Source organism: Silurus meridionalis, chromosome 25 (genome assembly GCF_014805685.1).
Source record: "Silurus meridionalis isolate SWU-2019-XX chromosome 25, ASM1480568v1, whole genome shotgun sequence".
Taxonomy (NCBI): Eukaryota; Metazoa; Chordata; class Actinopteri; order Siluriformes; family Siluridae; genus Silurus; species Silurus meridionalis.
In genome coordinates this window covers 15,201,246-15,224,706 of record NC_060908.1, presented here as the reverse complement: position 1 = coordinate 15,224,706, position 23,461 = coordinate 15,201,246, and the positions used below count along the sequence as shown (strand labels likewise).

At 38.6% G+C, this 23,461-nt stretch overlaps 1 protein-coding gene and 1 non-coding gene across 7 annotated transcripts in view; both read right to left on the bottom strand.

Annotated features, from left to right (window-relative positions):
- lrch2 (leucine-rich repeats and calponin homology (CH) domain containing 2) overlaps positions 1 to 22,686 on the bottom strand; it is a 47,844-nt gene extending 25,158 nt beyond the window's left edge. For 4 of the 6 annotated variants that reach the window (XM_046839442.1, XM_046839445.1, XM_046839446.1 and 1 more), the window contains exons 1-10: positions 22,355 to 22,685; positions 5,672 to 5,816; positions 5,401 to 5,527; positions 5,132 to 5,237; positions 4,445 to 4,581; positions 2,506 to 2,636; positions 2,065 to 2,152; positions 1,749 to 1,845; positions 1,332 to 1,432; positions 1,149 to 1,213 (exon numbers count right to left, since the gene is read on the bottom strand). In XM_046839442.1, coding sequence (XP_046695398.1) covers positions 1,149 to 1,213; positions 1,332 to 1,432; positions 1,749 to 1,845; positions 2,065 to 2,152; positions 2,506 to 2,636; positions 4,445 to 4,581; positions 5,132 to 5,237; positions 5,401 to 5,527; positions 5,672 to 5,816; positions 22,355 to 22,595 — 1,238 coding nt within the window. In that variant the 5' untranslated portion in view covers positions 22,596 to 22,685. Of the gene's footprint in view, positions 1 to 1,148; positions 1,214 to 1,331; positions 1,433 to 1,748; positions 1,846 to 2,064; positions 2,153 to 2,505; positions 2,637 to 4,444; positions 4,582 to 5,131; positions 5,238 to 5,400; positions 5,528 to 5,671; positions 5,817 to 22,354 lie in introns of all 6 variants that reach the window. The other 2 variants (XM_046839441.1, XM_046839444.1) reach the window with 1 other exon arrangement.
- On the bottom strand, positions 18,251 to 18,323 carry trnam-cau. The gene has a single exon. It is a non-coding gene; the product is annotated as a tRNA-Met (tRNA).
- Positions 22,687 to 23,461: the final 775 nt, after the last annotated feature.

The following is a 23,461-nucleotide window of genomic DNA, read 5'->3' as shown; positions in this document are numbered from 1 at the left end:
GTCAGAAAAAGGCTCTAAAACGACAAACGACAAACTAGCTGATATAAATGCCACGTCCTGTTTTGATGTGGGAATCCAAGATGTTTAAAAGCATAGCCATAAGGCTCATCATTTTTATGTAAGTATGTTAGTTCAATTAATAAAAGAATATGAACTGCAGGATATTTGTTCTCACATAAAGTTCTTACAGTTCTTACACATTACAGGGATGTTGTTTGACTGGTTGTATCAGAATGGCTTTAAACCAGAATTCGACAACGGAAAAAAACAAGCAGGTCTATAAATAATGCAAATTTGGATTAAATTCAATAATGGTAAGTTTAATGACCTCCGATCATTTGCCAGAATATTCTTTATATAATGTTCATGGGGGTCGGGTGGTCTGTTTGGTGGGAAAGGGGTTAAAGTGCACTCTTTCTCGCACTACGTCTCTCACATCGAAGAAGATAAATAACTGAGACGTCCAAACTCATGCTAATCAAAAACATGTCTGTATTAGTAGTTAATAATGATAACGCTGGTGCAGAATAAGAGGAGGGCCGTGCTGTTTGTGTTAAGAAAGTCTGTTGCTGTACAATAAATCCACACTCCACATCTGGTGGCCAAATATAGTTCATTAGAGCGCATCTGTCATTTCTCAGTGTACACACGTTCGACAGTTGTGTACACTGTAAATTTGGCACTTCGCTATAGTACAGGAGCGTGAAATGTGGGACACGTCTTTCGGGTGCAGCTTTGGACTGCATCTCCAGCTCCACACACACCTCTAGAAGTGCTGTAAAGCTTGTTTGTGTGCATGATGGACTGATTAAAAGAGAAAGAAATTGTTGAGAGTGAAAATCGAGGCGGTGAAAGGAGAAAGCAAAAGAAGACTGACAGATACAAAACAGTGAACAAAATAACACCTGATACAGATCAAGAGAAGGAGAAAGAGAAAGAAGAATAAACGAGATTGAAGGAGGCAGGTGTCCCTGATTAAAGTGCAGCTGCTCATTACTAGGCCATGAAACCCATTACGATTTCAATAGCAGGAGATTACATTTACATCGTACATCTTATATATATATATATATATATATATGTGTGTGTGTGTGTGTGTGTGTGTGTGTGTGTGTGTGTGTGTGTGTGTGTGTGTGTATGCGTCTTACCCAGACTCCTCCTTCCAGTTCTCCTTGTCTTTGCTTTGGTGTGTTTTAAGAACCCGCTCGATCTCCTACATTGAGAAGAGAGGAGGATCACGATTCAGCTTCGTATAGAAATGTGATAGTTTTTTCCATTAAAAGCCAAGTAGTGACATAGAAAAGGTGTGTGTGTGTGTGTGTGTGTTAGACCTTTATACAGGTGATGTAGGGTGTGTTCTGCTGCATGTCTGCCTCACAGAGAGCAGCATCTTCATCTGGGTTTGGATCAATGAAGTCATACGGGTCCTGATCTACTCTCACACACACACACACACACACACACACACACACACACACACACACACACATATAAAATTGTAGGCAGTTCTGTCACCTAATGATCCCAAACTGAGTCTGCTTGTCCAGAGATCAGCTCAGGAGTAAAGTTTATGTTAGTCGATGACAGTAAGTTAGAACACCACACTGTCCTAATCACATCACATCTGCCTTCGTGGCAGTACTGAACATCTGGATGTGGTCTGAGGTGGTGATTTCCGCTGCATTTGTTACTCATTATGAACATTTTGAAATTGCTCACTTCTGTAAATAAGGGTCATGGAAACGCACCTCTGTTCGTGTCCAGTTTGCAGAGGAGGGAGTGGGCTTCAGCCCGCGCCGTCTCTGACACCTGAGAGTGTAGACTGATTGTGTCGTCATCTGAGGGCTGAGGAGAAAGAGAGAGAGATAAAGGGAGAGAAAATAGAGATAGCGAGAGAGGACAAGAGGCAGAAAATACTTTGTGTTACGTGGTGTTCTTCTCCAGTCTCCTCTGAAAGTTTTGAAATGGCAGTGCCAATTTGTTTCTACTTTTCAGTGAGGACATTTTGGTTTGAGAGAGTGTGTGTGTGTGTGTGTGTGTGTGTGTGTGTGTGTGTGTGTGTACCTCTGTAGTAGACAGTCTCTTATCACCGTTGTCACTCCCAATACCCGAATCGGGTCCGTGGTTCTTACTAGGGTAAAAATCCTCAATGCTGCACACACACACACACACACACACACACACACACATACATACACAGACACTGCAGTATAAACGTCAAGAAATTAGCTAGAATATAGCTTATTTATTTGTGCTATTTATAGTGTAATGATGATATTTCATATCCCCTCATGACTGTATTGTTTCTGTTCTACTCCAGGAAACCGGTGGGATTTTGTTTAGTTAGTTTTTTCTATGACCATATCTTGTAACAACACCTGCTGCCTTAAAAGGTTTTCAGATTTTCTATGAAAACAATCTGTCCGTTTCATATTTCTATATGAATTTTATAGTTACATCATTCTGTATTTTTAACGATGTCTCATAAATGTAACGTGTAGGTACCTGTCCGTTAGCTGCTGCGCTAAACAGCGTTTGCCCGGCAAGGGCAGATCCAGTGAGTCAGGCTTCTTCTCCAGCCGACATGCCTGCACGTTCAAATACTTAAAGATGTGAATCTTTCCCTTCAGACAGATCTGAAAACAAAGCAGTGCCAGGTGTCAGTGAGGAGAACCATTAAGCTGTCATCACCACTCAGAGTTAGGCTTTTAAATGGGCAATGTTTTCTCACATCGTTGCATGGACAGACTACCAGTCTCACTCTCTGATCTCCGACAGCTTGAAGTTATACATCTAGCTTCTTTTATGGATTGCTTTGACGTGTTGTTCTAATCTATTTGATTCTCATCGGTCTGGTGTTTTTTTTTTTATTTTGTTTTGGTAAGCTCAAGTTACTGCAGACTTTCCCGTATTTAGTTTCTCTTATATTCTCATGTTTGTTCTTACTGTCCATAAGCAGTGTGTGCAGGCTGGACACAATACGTCCCATTTAATGTTAGATTCTTAAAGTGGTTAATCAGGAAGAATAAGTAGGTTTTATTGCTTTATAATTGCAAAATGGCGACATCTACTGGTCAAATGCATATAAACGCATACAAAAGTGGACTTTTAATTGTCATTTAATGGTTGATTTTAATAGCACGAAATAAACATATTTACATTGTGTCTTTAGAGTTATATTTTCTTTAAATATACCATTCCAATGTTAAATTCTCAAATCTGTTGGTTAGAGGGTGTTCATATGTTTTACACAAAAGCCACATGGAATTAAAAGGTGGTTATTCAAAATAATATATCCCTAGAATTAAGTGAGGATTTTGTACTTTCCAGTTCCATAACTTATTTGAATGTTATGAAACATTAAATGTTACCATAAACAGGTCAAACTGTATGTTTATTAATCAAGTATCAATGAATAATAGACTGTATTTGCAGTTGTATCAAATGACTAATAACATCATTGTATTTTTTTAATATTGTTTAGAATCAAGCATGTGATTTGAGGAGACCAGGGAACGGCTGTTGCGGATGTTTCGGTGCTATAATGGCTTTAGTCTATTGTACAACTGTCCATCAGTGAACAGCAACGATGGAACAAAAAAGAATGAACATTTAGTGTCTAGATGAGGATGTGTTTTGTTTTGAGGCTGTTTTCTTCCTCATACCATTTCAGGGAGTGTTTCCTCACCACCGCCGCCTCTGGCTCACTCATCAGGGAAAATTTCTATATGTAATTCATGTATTTCTCTAAAGCCGCTTTGGGACAATGTGTATACACTGGTCCCACGGAACTCGAGTTCCGAAAATCCTCGAGTTTCGGACGCAGCCCCTATGGTACTTGATTGAATTCATCTAGACATTACACCAGTTGGTTCCTTTTTGATGCATACTCAGCAGAAAATGTGAAGTAATGGACATAAATGCTTTAGTCATCACTTAAAATTAATAATACAATAATGTCTTTTAAAAAATGTATGAAATTTGTTAGTGAAAACATGGTTTAAAATGATATTCCTGAACATTCCGTCCCGCTTCGGATTTCCGCAAATTTTAAGATAATTCGCATCTTGCTGTTTTTCGTGAATTTTTTGAAACATGAATTATCAGGTGTTGACTGTAAAAACTCTATACAAAAAACATTGAATTAAATAAACCTTTGTGAAGCCCAACAGGAACACCACTAGATGGCGCCAACACACACACACACACACACACACACACACACACACACACACACACACACACACACACACACACACACACACACTGATAAAGATCACTTATCAGTTATGCTGATGTGCTGGATAAGGGGCTTTCTCTTGCTTTTTAGGAACTTGTTTTGGGATCTAACCTGCTCTCAGGCTGAGCATTTCATCACAACTGCCAGGAAAAAAAATCATCCTTTTGTCTCTAAACCCACTCACACACAAACATACACAAATACCTGTGCAGGAGGGGACTGCATGGGGTTGTTGTCGAGGACAATGTGTTGGATCTGGCAGAGTTTACGGTAAGATGGAGGGATTTCGGTGATCTTATTACAGGAGAAATCCAACCTGGTTAAGGGCAGATCTGATAGCTCTGAAAGTGTGTGTGTGAGAGAGAGAGAGAGAGAGAGAGAGAGAGAGAGAGAGAGAGAGAGAGAGCAGAAACAAATACAAATTCAGAGTGAGAAAAATAATGTATAATTCATTAAAGATTTAGTAAACAGTGTCACAGAATGGTGTTTTTTGGCTGAATGTGTGATTATGTGTATAAATTACCAGTCTCTCTCTCTCTCTCTCTCTCTCTCTCTCTCTCTCTCTCTCTCTCTCTCTTCATTAGACTAGCCAGTATTACAGTACTTTCTGGAAATAGAAAGTCTTCCTGGTCTGTACAGTACATTTCTAACAATGCATCCATTCAGCTACTCTTTAAAGACTCATATGTACACTCAGGACACACAGAGAGACTGATATGTTCAGTACACTTTTCTGGATACACACTCAGCAATGAGTTAAAATCTGTGATTGGTGTTTTATGACATCACTCAAAAAATGTCAGTAGTTGGATCTTGGTCACATTTAGGAATGGAAAGTACCAAACTGTCTAGTGGATTCTGTGGTGTGTGTGTGTGTGTGTGTGTGTGTACCATCAGGAAGGATTTGTATGCAGTTTCTTCTGATGTTCAGTTCTCGTAAGGCATGGAGTTTCCCCATCTGAGTAGGAAGCACCTGAATTTCATTACAGCTTATGTCCTGCACACATAAACATACCACATAATTACATCTATCTCCTATGGAAACATGCAAAATTCTGCAAATAAAGCACACAAAGTATTTACTATATCCCATTTCCTGCTATATCACACAGAGCATCCCTTTGTGCCAAATTACCATAAATACACAAACACACACACACCAGTTCCATGAGGTCTTTGGCTTTGCCAATGTCATCCGGAATGGACAGCAGTTTGTTGTTGCTGACCACCAGGACTCGCAGTGGCAGATTGAACAGGAACTTGGGCAAAACGGACAGTTGATTCCGACTGCAAAACATTTTTTGTATCAGTTTATAATTAGATTCAACATCGAACACACAGTAAACCTGCCGTTCTTTTTTTTCCTGAATAATTTATTCGATTCTAAAATATTCTTCAGTCATTAAGCTGTGATTATGTTCAGTGTCTCACCTGATATTGAGGTATGTCAGCATCTGTAAGTTAACAATGGCTTCTGGAATCATCTTTATGCAGTTGTGGTAGAGGTTGAGCGACTCCAGCGGTGCAAACATACACACTTCGGGAGGAATCTCTGCAAAACGGTTCTTGGATAAATCTGAATGGAAACACATTAAAATACAGCATGTGAGTTCGGTGTCAATCAGTGGCAATTCAACAACATCCTGAAAGAAATACAAAGGTCGTAGCTGAAAGAAGGAGTCACATTTATGTGTCAAAACGCAACTTAATGGACTATAGAAAGAAATTCTACCCTTCTAGTCACTGTAACTCGATCCAAACCCATCAATATTAAAGAAGATAAACGTATATCAATATAAACAATATTAACAACTTGTATGTAAAATATAGCTGGCTAATATAAATACTTTAATTAGAAAACCTGTATAAAATATACTGTACAGTCTCCTGATAACTTAGATATTTGGTATATTATATTTAAGCATTGTAATATATTACAGTTTCTTCATATTGTCGAGCAGTACTGGAATAAAGACCCAAAACAATGAAACAACAAAGTCTTAGGAACACCTACACAGCAGACTAAAGCTATATATATAAAGCAGTGTTTCCATTAAAAAAAATGCTGCATCTTATAAACATATTGACACCTCCTTTTTTTTTACCTCAGAGAGTTATATTGCCTCATACTTCACACCAAAGGGTCGATGTGAAGCCCTCAACAGCTTAGCATGTGTTTCTGATCGATCCGATTTTTGATCGATCTTTTTGTCAGACCAATCAATCACTTCGGTGTTAGTTGTGGCTCTTCGTCCTTCCTCACCTCAGGGAGGACAAACCTCTCGAGACTAGTGATGAAAGTGTGCTTGTGTGTCACGTTACAAATGCACATGTAAAATCTCGGCAGCCATCGACTATTTTGCTCCACCGAAGAGTAAGCGACTTAGCAGATTTTCGCTAAGTGCACATCTGCGGCTTTCAGCAGTGACATCATCGGATAATATGAAGTGAGAGGCGCATCTCTCTTTTATGAGACAGGCAGATAAGTCAAAAGATGATTTTCTACTGATCTGTGGAAGACCAACAAATATCTCCTCAAGGGTATCAGGCTGTGTGAAGAACTTCAGCACTTATAGAAGAGGCTGAGAGCTTGAAACTGAATATAGAGTAAATATAGTGAATATTATGAAGATGGTCAAACAGCTTATGAAACTATGAGACACAAATAGGTCAAAGAGATAAAGTGTGGAGCAACAACGTGACCCAAATTTATTATCCAGCGTTTTGCCGTGCTGCCTGGCCACTGTTTCTGCCCCAGAGGTCGTCTTGTCTTGTCTTGTTTGGGTGATCGAGGTATGGATACCCAGCATTATTTAAAAAAATGAACAGTTTTAAAGCAGATCCAGCATTAGGTTGTATGATAAACACATCATATTGTATATAAATACCTATATGCTCATAGTATGTGGACACCTGATTATGTATGGGCCTTCCCTAAACTATCTGGCACAAAGTTTAGGTAGCATTATAAATTTAATTTCACTGGAATGCATGATCCTGAAGATATGCTTTATTGGAGCTGGAGTTGAAGAATTTGCCTTTCCTGCACAGAGCCCTGACGTCCTCGACAGCAACACCGCATGCACCCCAGACCTCCCCACACAACATCAGGGTCCAACCTGACTAATGATCTTGTGGATGATTGAACACAAATCCCCTCAGTCACACCTTGATATCAAGTAGAAAGTCTTCCCAAGACATGTGGAGTTTATTATATGTACAGTGTGTACAATAGTCTAAGTGGAAAGTTACAAAATTAAAAATAAGCAAAAAACCAGCCTGTAAACTAAAATCTAGGACTAAAAGACAAAAATGATCAGCTTCTATCTGTGTATTTCTGCTTGGCATGTGTGGTGGCATGTGAAACCCTGAATCAAAGCCAATAGAGCCTTCAAGAATGCTTCTGGAATTCTGTTGTTTATGAAGAAAAGAAGTCGGGTTATATTCCCATCCTGCATTCGGGGTCAATCTGAGACATTGTTTGTCAGGTACTTAAAAAAAAAAAAGTGTCTTGCATCTTTATACAATGGATTACTGTGTTCAGAATACACGAGAACAATTTTATCGTTTCAAGTAAAAACTAATCGCCTGTTACTTTGTACTGTATACTTTTACCACGCCAAAATGTTTTACAAATAACGAAAAAGGCTTTTATTCCACAGGAATTTACCAGTTTATTCATTTCTATAATTACTGCTTATTGTAAACAATGGCACGTGATACTTCCCAGCGGATATAAACACCACCAGCCTATTTTTAAAGTCAAATAAAATGAAAATGCAGCTTGTTGTGTTGTTAGGTGCAGGTCATCATATACCCAGAACACCACCAGAGGAAGACAAAGAGCTGAAACTCTGCAATCAGTAACAACCTGGTCCACCTGTGACTCACCTATTTAAGGGTTGCTCAGAGGCATCTCCAACCTCCAGTCTTTCCTACACACGAGTGGGTGAGACAAAGTCAGTTTTGGTATTTTTCAAACTAGAGTTGTACTCGAGCTCTTTCCTGTACACCAGGTTGGCCTTGCCTTGTTGACCTAGCCACCCTGTCAAGGTTACTTTTCTTGGAGAAAAAGCCCTTTTGTTTCCTGTGTAGGAAGCAAATAAAAGCGATTTCTCCCTGCCTGTTGCGCCAAAGGTTTTGCATTTAAGCTGCTTCTTTGCTCTCATTCTCACCAGTTCACCAGGGTTTCTTTGTTGTATGCTTGCTGTTGGGTGAGGGTCAGGCTTCAAACCCCTTGAATCTGACTCTGACTGACAGGCAGTCGTTTTTCATTTTGTCACATTTCTCTGTACTCTGCACAGAATGCGTTCACTTGAGCTTATTTTTTTCTCCCTTTTTAGTGGTTTCTATCTCGACTATCATTTGTGGAATTTTGTATTACGTGTGTCACTGAGAAGTCAAAGCCTTTTGTCCAAATGTGCTGAAATAAAGGATGTAAGTAATAAAATCCTGGGATTTTCCTCACAGTAATTCAAAGCCAAATGATCATCATTCTTACTCTCAAGTTACAATAAAACAAGCTGATAACTAAAGGTCTCGTGACTGCCTCACTGTGCTTAACTTGGAGAAAGTGAGGGGATTTCAGATAAAAGCATTAGAAAATGTTATCAAATAAATGTGTGGTCAAGCAAATGGTTATGAGAATTTGGAGTAACAGTAAAGTTTCTAGTCTACAGCTGGTGTGTTTGTGTCTGTATTAGTGACTCGCAACACTTTTCTCCATCTTAAAACACATCTACAAAACATTCAATAACGTACAGAAAAACCTGTCCTAAAATCCATCCTGTAATCATCTCCGTAGAACAAACACTAGTATTGTTTAAATTGTAGAATCATAGCCATTGAAAATGTTCAGGAAATGAATCCTACCTCAAAGCTTCCTCATTTTGGGTACATTTAAAAGAAAAACTCAGAAAAGCAACCATGTAATTTGGTATTGTGTGCTCAACTATGCAACTAATATGATTTCTATTTCAGAATGAACAGGTTTGAATCCTTTGGGATGTAACAAAGAACGTCTCCTTTCAGCTGGGAACAAGCAAGAAGATGTGAAACTTGTTGGACAAAAAGAAAATATTCGTATAACCACCATTCATTCCTTTATCCTTAGTAACTACCTGGGCCGGATCATGGTGGTTGAAATGAGAGAAAAACAGGCAAATGTGGGGATGGGCAGGTACAAAGAGAAATATAATTAGCACAAACACTTTCTAGTGGAGTGATGCAGCTGAGGTTGAGGAACTGTCAATGTAAGAACCCACACATTGTGAACACACTTCTGTTTCTGTAGGTATTTTCAGGTTTTTTTGTGTGTGGTGTGTTTTTGTGTAAAAGATACAAGAAACATGGTGGACTGACCTGCCATTCTAAGAGATCGAGAGTAACAAGACAAGAACTATACCACAAACACACACGCAACCACACACCCATCACTGATCATAAAATAAGATCTGTGTTGTCTAATGGACTGACATTAAGAGTTGCTCATACCATTTATGCTCTCATCTGTGTGTGTGTGTGTGTGTGTGTGTGTGTGTGCGCACAAGGTCACAGAGGAGTACAAGAGATGTCAGCAGACTCCCTTAATGTGTTCATTAGAGAAGAATGACTCACATCTCGCTCACACACACACACACACACACACACACACACACACACACACATGCTGTCACACATGTGGCCTTTGAATAATCAGAGTAGGCTTTATATTGCACACCTGCTGTATGTATTTCTCCTGCTATTCTTATTTAAATGAGCCTTTACAAACCCGCTTGAGTATGAACGAGTCGACTCGGGCGGGTGCCAATATTAACGCAATTCGAGACTTTAATATTCCGAGGTAATATTTGCTCTACAGTCTTTACTGAGTACGAACTTCAGAATTTTAACACCATGTATACAAATGTATACATTTTCATAAATTATACCTTATCTTTCTTACACACTTTTTTGAATATAATATGATTTTTTCTTTATCATATCACCCAGACCTGCTACAAATAAGGTTTTCCACCCCATTGTGGTGCCCATACCTAATACTCTAAAAACTCTTGTAATATTACAAATAAACTACAAATTTAAGTGAAAAGGAATTGTTATATTTTATTTTATTTGTAATGTAGTACAATGTTCTATGTCCTATAACTTGCCTGCTACAAATACGTCACTTTGCGGCTAAACCGACTCAAATCATCTTTTAATCTAATCTTTTAATCATCATCTTTTAATCTATCGCCACCTTCACTCCATCTATCACTCTACCACTCCTCTTCATTTGTGCCTCTTGGGAAAACATTAGATAACGGTTCTGGTTTATAAAAGATTCCAAGGAGAACCTGTGGGTTTTAGCATTGAGCGTGCAATCTCTCTCTCACACACACACACACACACACACACACACACACACACACACACACACACACACACACACACACACACACACAGAGTGAGCAGCCGGTGGGCGGAGTGTCCCTTATGGTGCCTGAATATAATTAGCCCATGGGGGTCTTCAGGTTGCCATGGCTACGGCTGATTGATCATCAGAGAGTGAAAAGGTAATTAAAAAGAGGAGCGAAGGTGCTACTGGCCTGATAACACACACATACACACGTACGTCCAGTACATTTTGTAAAAATTACTTTTTACTAGCGGCATTAGACTCTCTAGCTCAAGCGTATTCTTAGATTTTTTCAGTGATTAAATGAATTTTGAGCTTTATTTGTGTATATTGTGTATATATGTGTTTATTTGTAATGGGAAAAAATAGTTTTAGAAAACTGTATAACATTTAACAGCTATAATATCATCTTCAAAAAAAGAAACTAAGAAACAGCATTTTAATACGACCTGCTATTCCTGCAGTCAAGTTCTATGCTGGCACACAACAATGTTTACTTCCATGCTCAGATCAGACCAATTTATCTGATCTGACTGATAACACAGTAGTTGACTAATAACAAAACAGTCAGAGCAAAAACACACAGAAAACTCTGAAGACAAAGAAGTAAAAAGAACATGAGGGAAGTGAGAGGCGCCGAGAGCAAAAAAACAAACAAACTGTTAATTCTCATATCTTTTCCTTTAGTAAGGAACAGACACCCAAGACCTGATACTGTAGAATAAAAGCCTACCAATTACTCAGTTCCTCACCATGAATCACTCTTCTGCATTGTCTGAGCCTGGTGGAGAAATGACGATAGTAAACACGGTTAATGAAGTCGGTAATGAAAGTGCGAGAGGAGGATAATTCGAGGAATGACTTCATTCCCAACAAATAGCATTTTAACTATTTTCACATTTACTCTGAAATCCATAATTAGAAAGCTTCTTGAACTTTAGCTCAGACTGTTTCACAACATCAGTGTCTGTGCTGGTTCAGAAAACGTTTTAATGGTACACTATATGAACGTTTGTGGACACCTGAACATTAGATTAGTATGCACTTTTTAAACATCTTATTCCACATTTAGTCCCTATTTACTCTTTTAATAAGTTCTACCCTTCTGGTAAGATGTTTCACTAGATTTTGGCATGTGCTTGTGGAGATTTGTTCTCATTTAACAACAAGGTGAAGAGGCCTGGGGTGCAGTCAGTGTTATTTGGGGTAGTTAGTTAATATTAGGGTTAGTGTTTGGCAACATTCCAACAAAGTTACAGACAGTACAATAAAAAAAAGTCAGAAATGCGATCTGATATCGGACAAGGGTCATTTCAGTCTAATCGAATGCAAATTTTTAATATAACATCTATGCAGGACTTTATAACTTGTATTTCTACTACATAAAGATACTGTGGCAGAGGTAATAGTTATCAGAGTTGGATTTATATTTTATTGTATAGTCCCATAACAAAATAAAGAAAGAAACATTTTTGTTAGCGTTAGCAATGTACAGTATCTTGCATTCAGTTGAATTCAACAGTAAAATTTTTTAAAAAAATACGAATTCCTTCTCATTTCTTGATGTATTTTCTTTCTTTTTCTTCATGTTCTCTCAGTTTGGTCATTTGCCAACTCCCTTATCACACAACTGCTATCAACTAGGAAGGGTGAAGGCTATTTTCATCCTTAAATACTTAAAGCTGGATCAAGCCTATTTTCCAACACCATCCCACTAACTTACAGACCAGAGCTAGTTTTGGCATCTTGAGCCTGAGACTCTCATCAACTGGACAAATGCTTTTCTATTCAGTGTATTCATTTTGCTTTAACAATTCGTTTTTTTTTTATCGTGGTGAAGAAGTGATGCAAGTCTGAAAGGTTTTGGATTCCAGATTTTGTTGAGTAAAGCCTATCGTCTGAGGTGAATACATGATTCTATATCTGTCAACACAGCAGTCCTCTAATAACATCATGTTGAATGTCAGCATATTCATAAATTGCATCCAGATGAGGTCTGGTCATAACATTAATTTCTGTCTTTATGTCTATCCTTTCCTCCTCTCAGTGGGGATGAATCAGTCCTGGCTATAATAAAACTACTGACAGATGTGTTTATTCTGGACAGGCCTGCTTATCCGTCTATCCAATACCATCTGGGGCCAAAACCATGAGTGTAACAGAAACAGCCTGACAGGAAAAGAGACATGAGGAAGCTGGGAGTTTGATAAGGAGAGCTTTATTAAGGTTATTAATATGTTTAAATGGGTTCTGTTTCCCGTAACACAATGACGTCAAGTTCCTCACCTACTCACTAAACATTTCAGGCTAAAAGCTTCTGAAAATCGATACAGACTAGCAGACAAAATAAAACACGTGCAGGAAACATGGCTATGATTTTCTTTTGTTTTTATTTCACCATAACAGACTTTAATTCTGTTTATTCTAAGCTGCCAATCGACTTTTACATTTTTGCTCAGTTCTATCTGTCTATCTATCTATCTATCTATCTATCTATCTATCTATCTATCTATCTATCTATCTATCTATCTATCTATCTATCTATCTATCTATCTATCGTAAGTCTGGTTGTGTGTTAAGCTTGTGGATATACTGCCTGACATCGAGGCTAATGAAATCTACTGAATCATGGATTACTCAGCTTTGGGAAGTGTTTTACAGACAGTGTAAGACATTCTAGAAAGTTCCCCAAGGATAATTTTACTCAGACTACCACAGAGTTCATGCTTTTAAACTAGAATGCAAGCTAGCATATTGAGACACAGGCAACTAGCATGAACAATCCATACACGTGGAAAGCTAATAAACAAAAACACATGTAAATCTAAATTAGGATACAATTCATTCAGTATAAAATAATAGAGTAGAGAAAAAAAACTAGCATAAAAAACTGTCAGACTTGTGGCTGAATAGATAAAATTGATAAATATACAAATGAAATATTACTTTATAACAGCATGCACAAAGCTAAACTGTGTCAGAAATGTCTGAATTAAGAGCCAAACTTTTAACCGAATCGCAGAGAAATTTAATTACAGCTGTCAAAACTAATTAAAACGAATGAAAAACTGTACTTTTAAGTTTTCATTTAATTAATAAGCCTACGATATTGTATCCCTATAAAGCCCAGAAGGGAACAACTTCATTTCAATGTCTTAAGAATATATGAGGCCAAATCCCAAATGGCTTGTATTCACTACATGTGCTCACTGCAGGGGGTAATGCATAGTGTTTAACACAAGCGCTGAAAAACATCAATCAAATAACACTACAACATACTTATAGAAGGTTTTTTTTTACTTTGTTTTAATATTTAAATTAGAAGTTTGATACCGGATTTGTAAAATATCTACAATAAACAAAGTATGCCATAAATAAGGTTTCTTTAAACCAATTTTCCAGTCTCAAGCAGCAATGTAAAGCCATTTGGCCAAAAAACACCGAAGGGACTGTTTTAATAATACATCCAAAACGTACAAAACGTAAAATAAAATCACAAGCAAGTGCCTGTAACCAAAAACCCTGGGATTCAGCCGAGCTCTCGTGTAAACTATGTGCTGTGCAAATAGGCTTAACGATTATAATAAGAAAAATAACACTCTGAACAAGACGGGCCCACTGGGTTTCGGTTTTTCATTTGTAAATCAGATTTTGTTCCACGCTTAGACGAAGACAGAGTGATATCAATGGGGGTTGATGGAGCAGACGCTTGAGAGGAGGGGTGTGTGGGTGGGTTAGTGCATGCCTGAGTGTTCACGGGGGATGTTTTGGGTTGTTAGGGGACTCCTGGCATGTACAAGTCAGTACCAATTCAGATACCTGCTGATTCCACACACACACACATGCACAATATTTGAGTGTCAATTTGAATTTAGGACTGTGTCAATTTTTTCTGCTTTTATTCTTGTGTTCATTTCTTCTGTTGGTGACAGTGTGTGTGTGTGTGTGTGTGTGTGTGTGTGTGTGTGTGTGTGTGTGTGTGTGTGTGTGTGTGTGTGGGAGCACTCTAAAACTGAACACATTGTCTGCACTGTTGCCAGCTCCTTCACTCTCCACACTCCTATTGCTGAAGATTACATGAAGACGTTACTTATCGCACCCCAAATCAGCTCACACATGATTCCACCCACACACACTGGCACGAACACACACACACACACACACACACACACACACACACACACATACACACAATCTAGCAAACCCAGCCAACAGATACTGTCCTTAGGACTTGTTTTGCCTAATAATTAAAATATATGATTTCCAAATAAGCCAAAAGCAACAACCAAAGTTACACCCTGTTAAACCTTCTAATAATAGTCTCTGGACAAGCAGCTTTTCCAAGGTGAAGGATCTGTGAAGCTTTCCCTTGTATTGTTTGTGAGAGGACAAAGCGTTCTTGTTTAAAATCTAGCAGCTGATTCCTGTTGATGGTTTCACTAAATTTCACTGTTAGAATACATTTAATTTGACTGAATTATGGGATATAAAGAGATTTTTATTGAATGAAACTGATATAAACAGCAGGACAAGATTAACAAGAATATCACAGCCTATTGACACATTACCCAATCACAGACCCCTGCTCTCAATCATAGGCAACACAAGAGACTCATTCTTATTCGCTCTTTTCAACTTTCATTCTGTGTCTCAGCCCTGACTTTAGCGAGCCTTTTTTGCCTGGATATTTGCCTGTCCCTCGATCCACACGTTTTTGTTTTGCCTGGAAAATCCTGTTCGCTCATCGCCTGACCCACGCCCGTGTTTTGACTTTGACTTGCGTCTGCATCATTCCTTAAAGTGCTTGAACTGCATTTGCATTCGTCTCTATGCACCATTCCTGATTGAACTATATCATTTCATGTTTTCAATTATGTCAAATATATTATTATTATTATTATTATTATTATTATTATTACTTTATTCTACCATTGCGCCAGTGCACTGAATGCTATTACTGTAATAACTACTGTCCTGAATTCCTAATAGAAATCTGCATAATTACAATTTCACATAATTATTATAAAGTCATAAAGAGTTTTCACCCAATACTTAAATGTCATTATCATCATCATCACCATCATCTTCATCATCATCATCTCTGGATTCACAAATTTGTAATTTAAAGTGCTAACCAGAAACTGTCTTCTGAATGTTGGTTCGGTATCGGGTCACATTTAATGTGTGTACAATACCTCAATGTGTACATAAACCTATTGTAATGTATGAATGCATGTTTTCGTATCTTTATACTAAATTGAACACGGATGATTCTTCCATAATAAACTGGCCAGCAAACATCATGCTCACTAAATGGTGGACTGGTGGATGAATTTTATGCTCTATTGGAGACACTAAGCAACCAGCTGTCGGCATTAAACACGTCCAACTTTCAGAATCTTTTGCTCGTTTAGGGATTATAAAGCTTTTATTTGTATTCCTACATTTACTACAAGTCATTCTACATTTATTCTAGAAGTCTCTACAACTCAACAATTCACTGAGAAATCAGCATCAAAACTCCTTTGGAATTAGATGCTTTACACCAGTTCAGTCTCTCTGAATAAATTCACTGTACTCTTTGTGTGTGTGTGTGTGTGTGTGTGTGTGTGTGTGTGTGTGTGTGTGTGTGTGTGTGAATATTCTTCTTAGATGGCATACTCCAACAGGCCACATCAAAGCACTTATTCTCAAATTAACACAGTCACTTCCTCTGTTACACACACACACACACACACACACACACACACACACACACACACACACACACACTGCTAGAACAATCTCAACTAAGCTTAAATGATCCTACGTCCAAATGGCAGCTCCTCTCATGCCTGAAGGAAAACTGCTAGACAATATTTTTTAAATTCTGTGTTTTTTGCCAGGAATCCCACTAAATGAGTTTCCTTAAGCAAAAGCCTTTAAACAAATCTCTGTTTAAAATCATTATTTTTCCTTAAGCCAAATGCATAATGTATGACTTTAGACCTGTTCACTGGGATCTACTATAAATTTGTACATTTCATTCACCAGTCTAGTGTATACACCATTTACACCTAGTTCCACTGGTACGTCATAAAAGAACATCCAGGAGACGTTTTTCTAATTTAAAAACAATTCTGCTGAACGTATGTCCCAAACAGATCTCCTCCAAATGCCATACTGTCGAAGAGGATTACACAGAATTCCTACATTATGACATAAATCGAGTTTTACAAAGCAATATACCATACATTTTCTAACAAATGTCCTCAGGAGACATTTCACTGTGTAAGGAAAATTACCACAGAATTCCAATGTGGTCATAAGAATTTCATGAAGACTCTCACAGCATTCCAGTGTTCTGTCACAAAACAAATGCCACAGAATTTAAAAATTACACTGCTAGTATGTCATGGGATTTTATGGGATTCTGAGGAAAAAAAACGCTTTATGTTATTATGTCAAGGCTGATTATACAGAGTTCTTACATTCATTTTGCAAAAACCTTATGTTATGCCACAAAATGTTACGGCATTCCAGAGAATTCCATCACCGAATTCCAATTTTCGGTCACAAAACAACTATCACAAAATTCCAAAGTTACAACCTAAAAATGGAATTTCATATACAGTAATTCCAATTCCAAGTCTTGGTTGTGTCAAATAGAATTTTTTACAGAATTCCAGCTCAGGGTTATGCCACAAAAAGAATTCCATAGTTTTTTTTACACTGAAACCGAATCAGACTATACTAAAAGACTCGACTGGATTTGACATTTATTTCCCTCTCAAGTCCACTTGCACATGTTCTGTAAACACCATGTAGACATTGACTGACAACTTCTGTTGAATTAGCTACATTATGATTATTATATTCCCACAATTTGTTCCAATTTTGCGAGTACTAAAGTACACTCGGTAGTAAATTCAAGAAAATACGCATTCCTGTTTAACTGCGCCGAACATTTTCCCATACGCCAAGAAGACAGTTCAGGTAAAGTGTGTGATTAATTACAGCATGTTAATAAAGCAGACTAATAAAACATACTTGCGCTTGGGGAAATTCCAGAACTTTGACAGAATAGTTTAGTTTCACATCTATTTTCAGGGACATAATTAGCCCTTATAAATTCCATGTGGAACAAAAAAGTACCTGCAAAGGAAGGTGTGTGTCTTTTCCAGCCTGTGTTCCCAAAACAATAGAAAAGGAAAAGAGATAGAAAGATAGATGGAGGGATAGAGGGGGGGGAGGAATCCATTTTCTAATTTTTCTTTGATTTATGGCATTTTGTGTTGACATCAGCAGGAAATCCCTGTGGCAGTGCTGCTTTAGACCGAACATTATCTCCAAACCAGCTCATTTCCAGCCATTTATCTGTCTTTTACAACATGAAATCTAATAAAAGGGATTACTTTTCTTCACACACGAGGGAAAATCTAGCTTTTACAAGGAGAATTTGAACGAGGACAGGAAAAAAGGCAGACTCCAAAACACTTCTAAAATGCCATCTTTATTTTAACTGAAAAAAATCACATGGTTGTGTCTTTTTTTGTTTTTCAAATTTCTCTGTGGGACAGTGTCTTCACTGAGTATGTGTTTGTGACAGAAAGCGCATGAGTAAAAGTGACTGCCCCGTGTGAGGCTCGAACTCACGACCTTCAGATTATGAGACTGACGCGCTGCCTACTGCGCCAACGAGGCCTGACAGGCTTGTGCTAAATATAGTCAGTGGTCAACTTTTCACCTCATCGCACGCTCAAGTGGGGAATAGCATAACAAGAATGTTGTCTCAGAGAGCAAACCTTAGAAGAACACAGCCTTCTGAATCCATCAGCTGTATCAATTGCAAGGACCATAACTCGCAGGGTCGGGTTCATAGGTGAAATGGAACGGATTGGATAAGCATATCCTATTGAGTGTAATTACCTCAGTCCCTAGAGACATCCAAGCAGTGTGTGTCTGAGCATGTGTGTGTGTGTGTGCGTGTTGGCCCATGAAGGTCAAACAGGCCACAGCTGAGGCAAGTCTGCCATGAAATTGTCTTCTAGGTCCACAAGACATTGAAGATAATAACATCCAAACACTACAGACAGACATTTTATGGACAACAGGAACTACAATTACAATACAGTTAAGCTTCTGTTTAGCTCAGATTACAATGTTTCGTCATTTACACCAACTCTAGAAATATTAATTCACACATGTTCACTCAGTCAGTTTGCATTTTCACGTATTCTTGCGTTCCACTGATCATCTTTTTTACATCGAAATTCTCAGTGTGAACGAAGCTAAGAACGATAGACTAAGCTGCTTTGACTATTATCTCAGAAATGTAAATACTGCCTTAAAACTGCTGCCTTCCCAGACATACTCATTGATTTTACAGTATGAATCATTTATGACCCATCCAAACATATTTAAAAGAAAAATATACAAATATATACTAAACGTTCTGTTGTTCAACCTGAATTAACTAACAAAACATTTCATGGGGTCAAACAAATATTGTTCAATAATGTCTTAAAACCTTAAGGACATTGTGTTAATCCTGCTACAGCTGTGGGATTTACGCTAATGGAGACAAGTCAATAAATCCCAATTTACAGAGCAAAATGTATGCAGTGTATAAGAGTACAATGCAAAAAAGACTTTTACCAAGTAAACATGTCTGGAATACAGGCACATGTATCTAGTTTTTATGTGATTACAACAGAATAAACAAGATTACATATATACTAATAACATATATATATATATATATATAGGTTATTAGTATATATGTAATCTTGTTTATTCTGTGATAAACGTGTGCCTAAAAAAGATCTTGCAATTTAGCATGCATGCAGTCAGAGAAACAATACTTAGAAGCATCCCCCTCAGAATAAATAGACATGGACAGTTCCTGTCAAGGCCATAACCACTTCCTCAAAATGTCTTTTGGCTTCTTTGCTAGCAGTGAATCACTGAATGGACGTCTCCTAAACATAGCTGACATGCGACTATTCTAAATACATACTCTCCTGGGCAATGGCATGGACAGTGAGTTTGAAATGTTTTGCTGTATTTTATATCTGGATGATAAGTAACAAGCCAAGTCAGATTTGCAAAATGGGGCATCTATCATAGATGCAGAACTCCCAAACTACCTAACAGCAAACCAGTTCCTAAACCACTGAGCTGTGAGAACTTTCCTAAGAAGCCAAAACAGCTAGTCATGAATCAACAGGTTCTGTTGAAATGTCTTAAAAAAGATAGTTTCACCTGTAGCTCTTGATAGCTGTAGTGTTCCTTTGTGACAATATTAAGCATCAACAGACTTCACACACAAATTTCTGAGTTGTAATTCGATTTTTATCCTTCGATCATTGATGAGAAATTAAAAGTGTTAGAAAGTGGTTGTGGGTTCATTTTTTTCCCTAATGCAATTACAACAAGAACAACTTTTAGGTACGTTAGAAACTTTAACACCTTCTTACCATTTCAATCCTTTTACATGTGCTTAAACCCGTTTATGTGCAGGTTTACCACACGCTAAAAATCAAAACTTTTGACTGCCTTTTTGACATAATATAGAATTCCCTGCTATAATCGTATTGTAACTGTATAATCCATCACTGTTATGTAATAAATAACATTACATATGGGTTTCTGTTTAAAACCATGGCAAGGCAAAGTGTTGGGTAAAGTATTTTGGCCAAATGCATCTATACAACAATTGCCTAACTTACAAAGCAATGCATTTCAGCTGTAATAAATAGAGAAAGTGATATTTAAAGTGATGTGTCACTTCATTCAAGTCTTTTGAGTCACTCCAAAAGTTTCATTAATAACCTCGAGGTGGTGAGCGGCTGTTTAGTGGCACACTGAGGTCACATCTATGAGCGTTTACTTACTAATCAGTGTTAACTGCTGGCCAAACAGTCTCCCACCAGCCTGGAGTACTAAGTAGGTCACTGGGACATACATACACCAAAACACACACACACACACACACACACACACACACACACACACAGTCTAACTACACAGAGTCTGAAATGATCTGGTACACAAACACTTTCAGTAACAGGTACACGAAAGAACTCACAATGGGAAAGTTCACTTCACATGGTTTTAACCTAAACCAATGCCTTTGTGTTGTGTGTGTGTGTGTGTGTGTGTGTGTGTGTGTGTGTGTGTGTGTGTGTAGCACATGCTTTGCTTTGTGTGTGTACACACAAAACTCTGTTGTTGAGTCAGCATCAGTCTGCTTCTCTGTCATGAAATCACTTCCTCTTCCAGTCTGGTCTACAGAGACATTTACCATTTTCACTAAAAACACAGCTGCCGGACATCATTATTTTGCTTTGCTAGATCTTTGCCAGTCCATCATTGCATCCAAGACTTGAACTGAGGCCTAACCCTGAACAGCCGAGGCCTAACCCTGAACAGCCGGTCAAGACCATTTTATATATATATATATACTGTATAGGGAGTAAAACTCTTGGGCACATGCTGAAATAACACAGTAATCAACAACTGGGTGATAAAATGGAGCCTGATATGAGGCAGAGCAACTGTTATAACCCTTAAGGTGATCCTTTACTTCACCAGTGCATCCTAAAGTGTTTAATTCCTGTTCTCCAACAACAGTTAGTCATCCATAACATAAATCACTGTCCTGAAGATTTTCTTGCAAAACTGAATAAAAAACTGGAGACTCCTTCCAAAAAGAAATCTCTCTACTTCAGCACACCATTAATTCTACACTTTTCTATTAGAATGAATAGAGAAATCTACAGTAGATACAATTCTGTGTTGTGCACGACTTCGAGAAAAGTAATAAACGACAGTGAAAAATGGAACAGTGATATGATGTAAGGAGGGGAAACCGAAAAACATGCGTGCGAGGAGGAAAAATAGAACATGCTGTAACTTACTTGCTAAGTATCAAAGTAGTGACAAAGTGAATGATGTTAGAAAAAAAATAATCAAAATGGATTAAAAAATGAAACAATCAGTATAAACTATACCTGTTAAATCACATAACACACAACATAACACACCACCTTACTTTAACGCTACAAATTGCATCACGATTTATGACGTCACAACATTCGGATCGTCTTCATCACTATTATTGCAGTTATAGATCCTTTGCTAATTGGGCAGATGTGTGAATGCTTTGTGGGGGTTTCATGGCTTGTGGTGAGCAACGCTATAAATATCGTGATGCACATCGTGAGAACGTCTGATAACAATTCCGCCACCTCGCCCACGTGACACTAAATATAGCCATACAATATAGCAATAATAATAACAATTATAATGATAATAACAATTGTAGCAGGTTGCACATTTAATGCAGGTTTGTGTTTGGTGTGGTGCATGTATCCGTGCACTGCTTAAAGATGGTGGTGGTGGTACTGGTGGTGGAGGTGGTGGTGGTGGAGGAGGCGCTGATGGCCCTCTGGATGCCGTTATGGAGGCAGGAGCATCTTTTGTCTTGCGCGAGGAAGCACGCGGCGCTCTAACACTCACATTCCAGCCCCGTTAAATCTCATATCTGAGATACTATTTAACCATCACAATGTATTTAATAGATCTGAGTGCAACAATCATCAAAGGCATGTTGAAGACTGTAAGACCCGGATTATCAACGCTTTAACAAGTAGAACCCGGAAAAATAAAAAAAAATCCCCCGCACGCTATGATCGGTGCTGACCGTGCAGGAGGGGCGACCCGGGACCCACCTGCGTGCGTGGTGTCCGTGAGATCGTAGCTCATTCCCGGGTAGTCGCGCAGTTTCCTCCCGCTGATGTTCAGTACCCCGGAGCATGCGGCGTCCTCGAGCGCGCGGTCCAGGCTGCGCGCGGTGTGCGGCGGCTGCGGTTGAGGCGGAGCGCCGCTCGCGCTCCAGTGCGGTCCGGCCGGATAGTGATGGTGGTCCTGCAGCACCGCCGCAATTGTCGATCCTCCCTGACTCGCCGCCATCTTCTTAAAGGAAATATATATGCTGAAGATAATAACGAGAGGAGGTTTTAGCCGCTCCGCCCCGCGCGCGCAGAGGACAGGGAGGGGGCTGGTGGATGATGGGGGCGGAGGGATGGGGAAAGGGGAAGGAGGACAGGTGCTGTGGATGAAAGCAGGATTTTTTTTGCCATGCATCCTCAATACAGGCTCGTGTTTCCTGTGCATGACTTTTTTTTATCATTCCATGATCAAAAACCTGATTAAATTGTATGTTTATTTGATAGTGTAACAGTGCATTTGGTTCCCATCACAAGTTGAATGCAGTTGTGGTTTTTACAGTTTAGCCCTGCTATTTTCATCATTGCTATTGCATTGCAAATGCGTCTTTCTCTCTCTCTCTTTCTCTCTATCTTTTTATGTGGTTCGCGGTGAAAAAAAAAAACCCGCATTGATTCAATGGCGACATCTACTGGCTATACATTATATAGCATTTCAGGTGCCAATAACATTTTGTAACCACTAGAGGCGCTCTAGCGCAGAACGAATTCTTAAAGTGGGGCCCAGAGACAGACACCTAAAACAGGGGCCTTCATTGAAGAACTCGATGTGGCTGCAACGTTTCATTCCAACCAAGCAAGACTAGTTGTAGTAATTATAGTAATGCAACATTATTTGAAGTGTACGCCAGCATCCTAACTGGCCTTTTGCTGATAAGTTTGATGCCTCGTGACCCAGAGGGCCGTAGAAGGTGTATATTGGTCAAAACTTTCCTATTTACATACATAGATGTTACCTAATATCCAGCGTCTCAATGCTTTTGTTTTGCCATCAGTGCATCTGTCCAGTATATATTACATATTCAATACAATATTTCAAGTTATAAACTG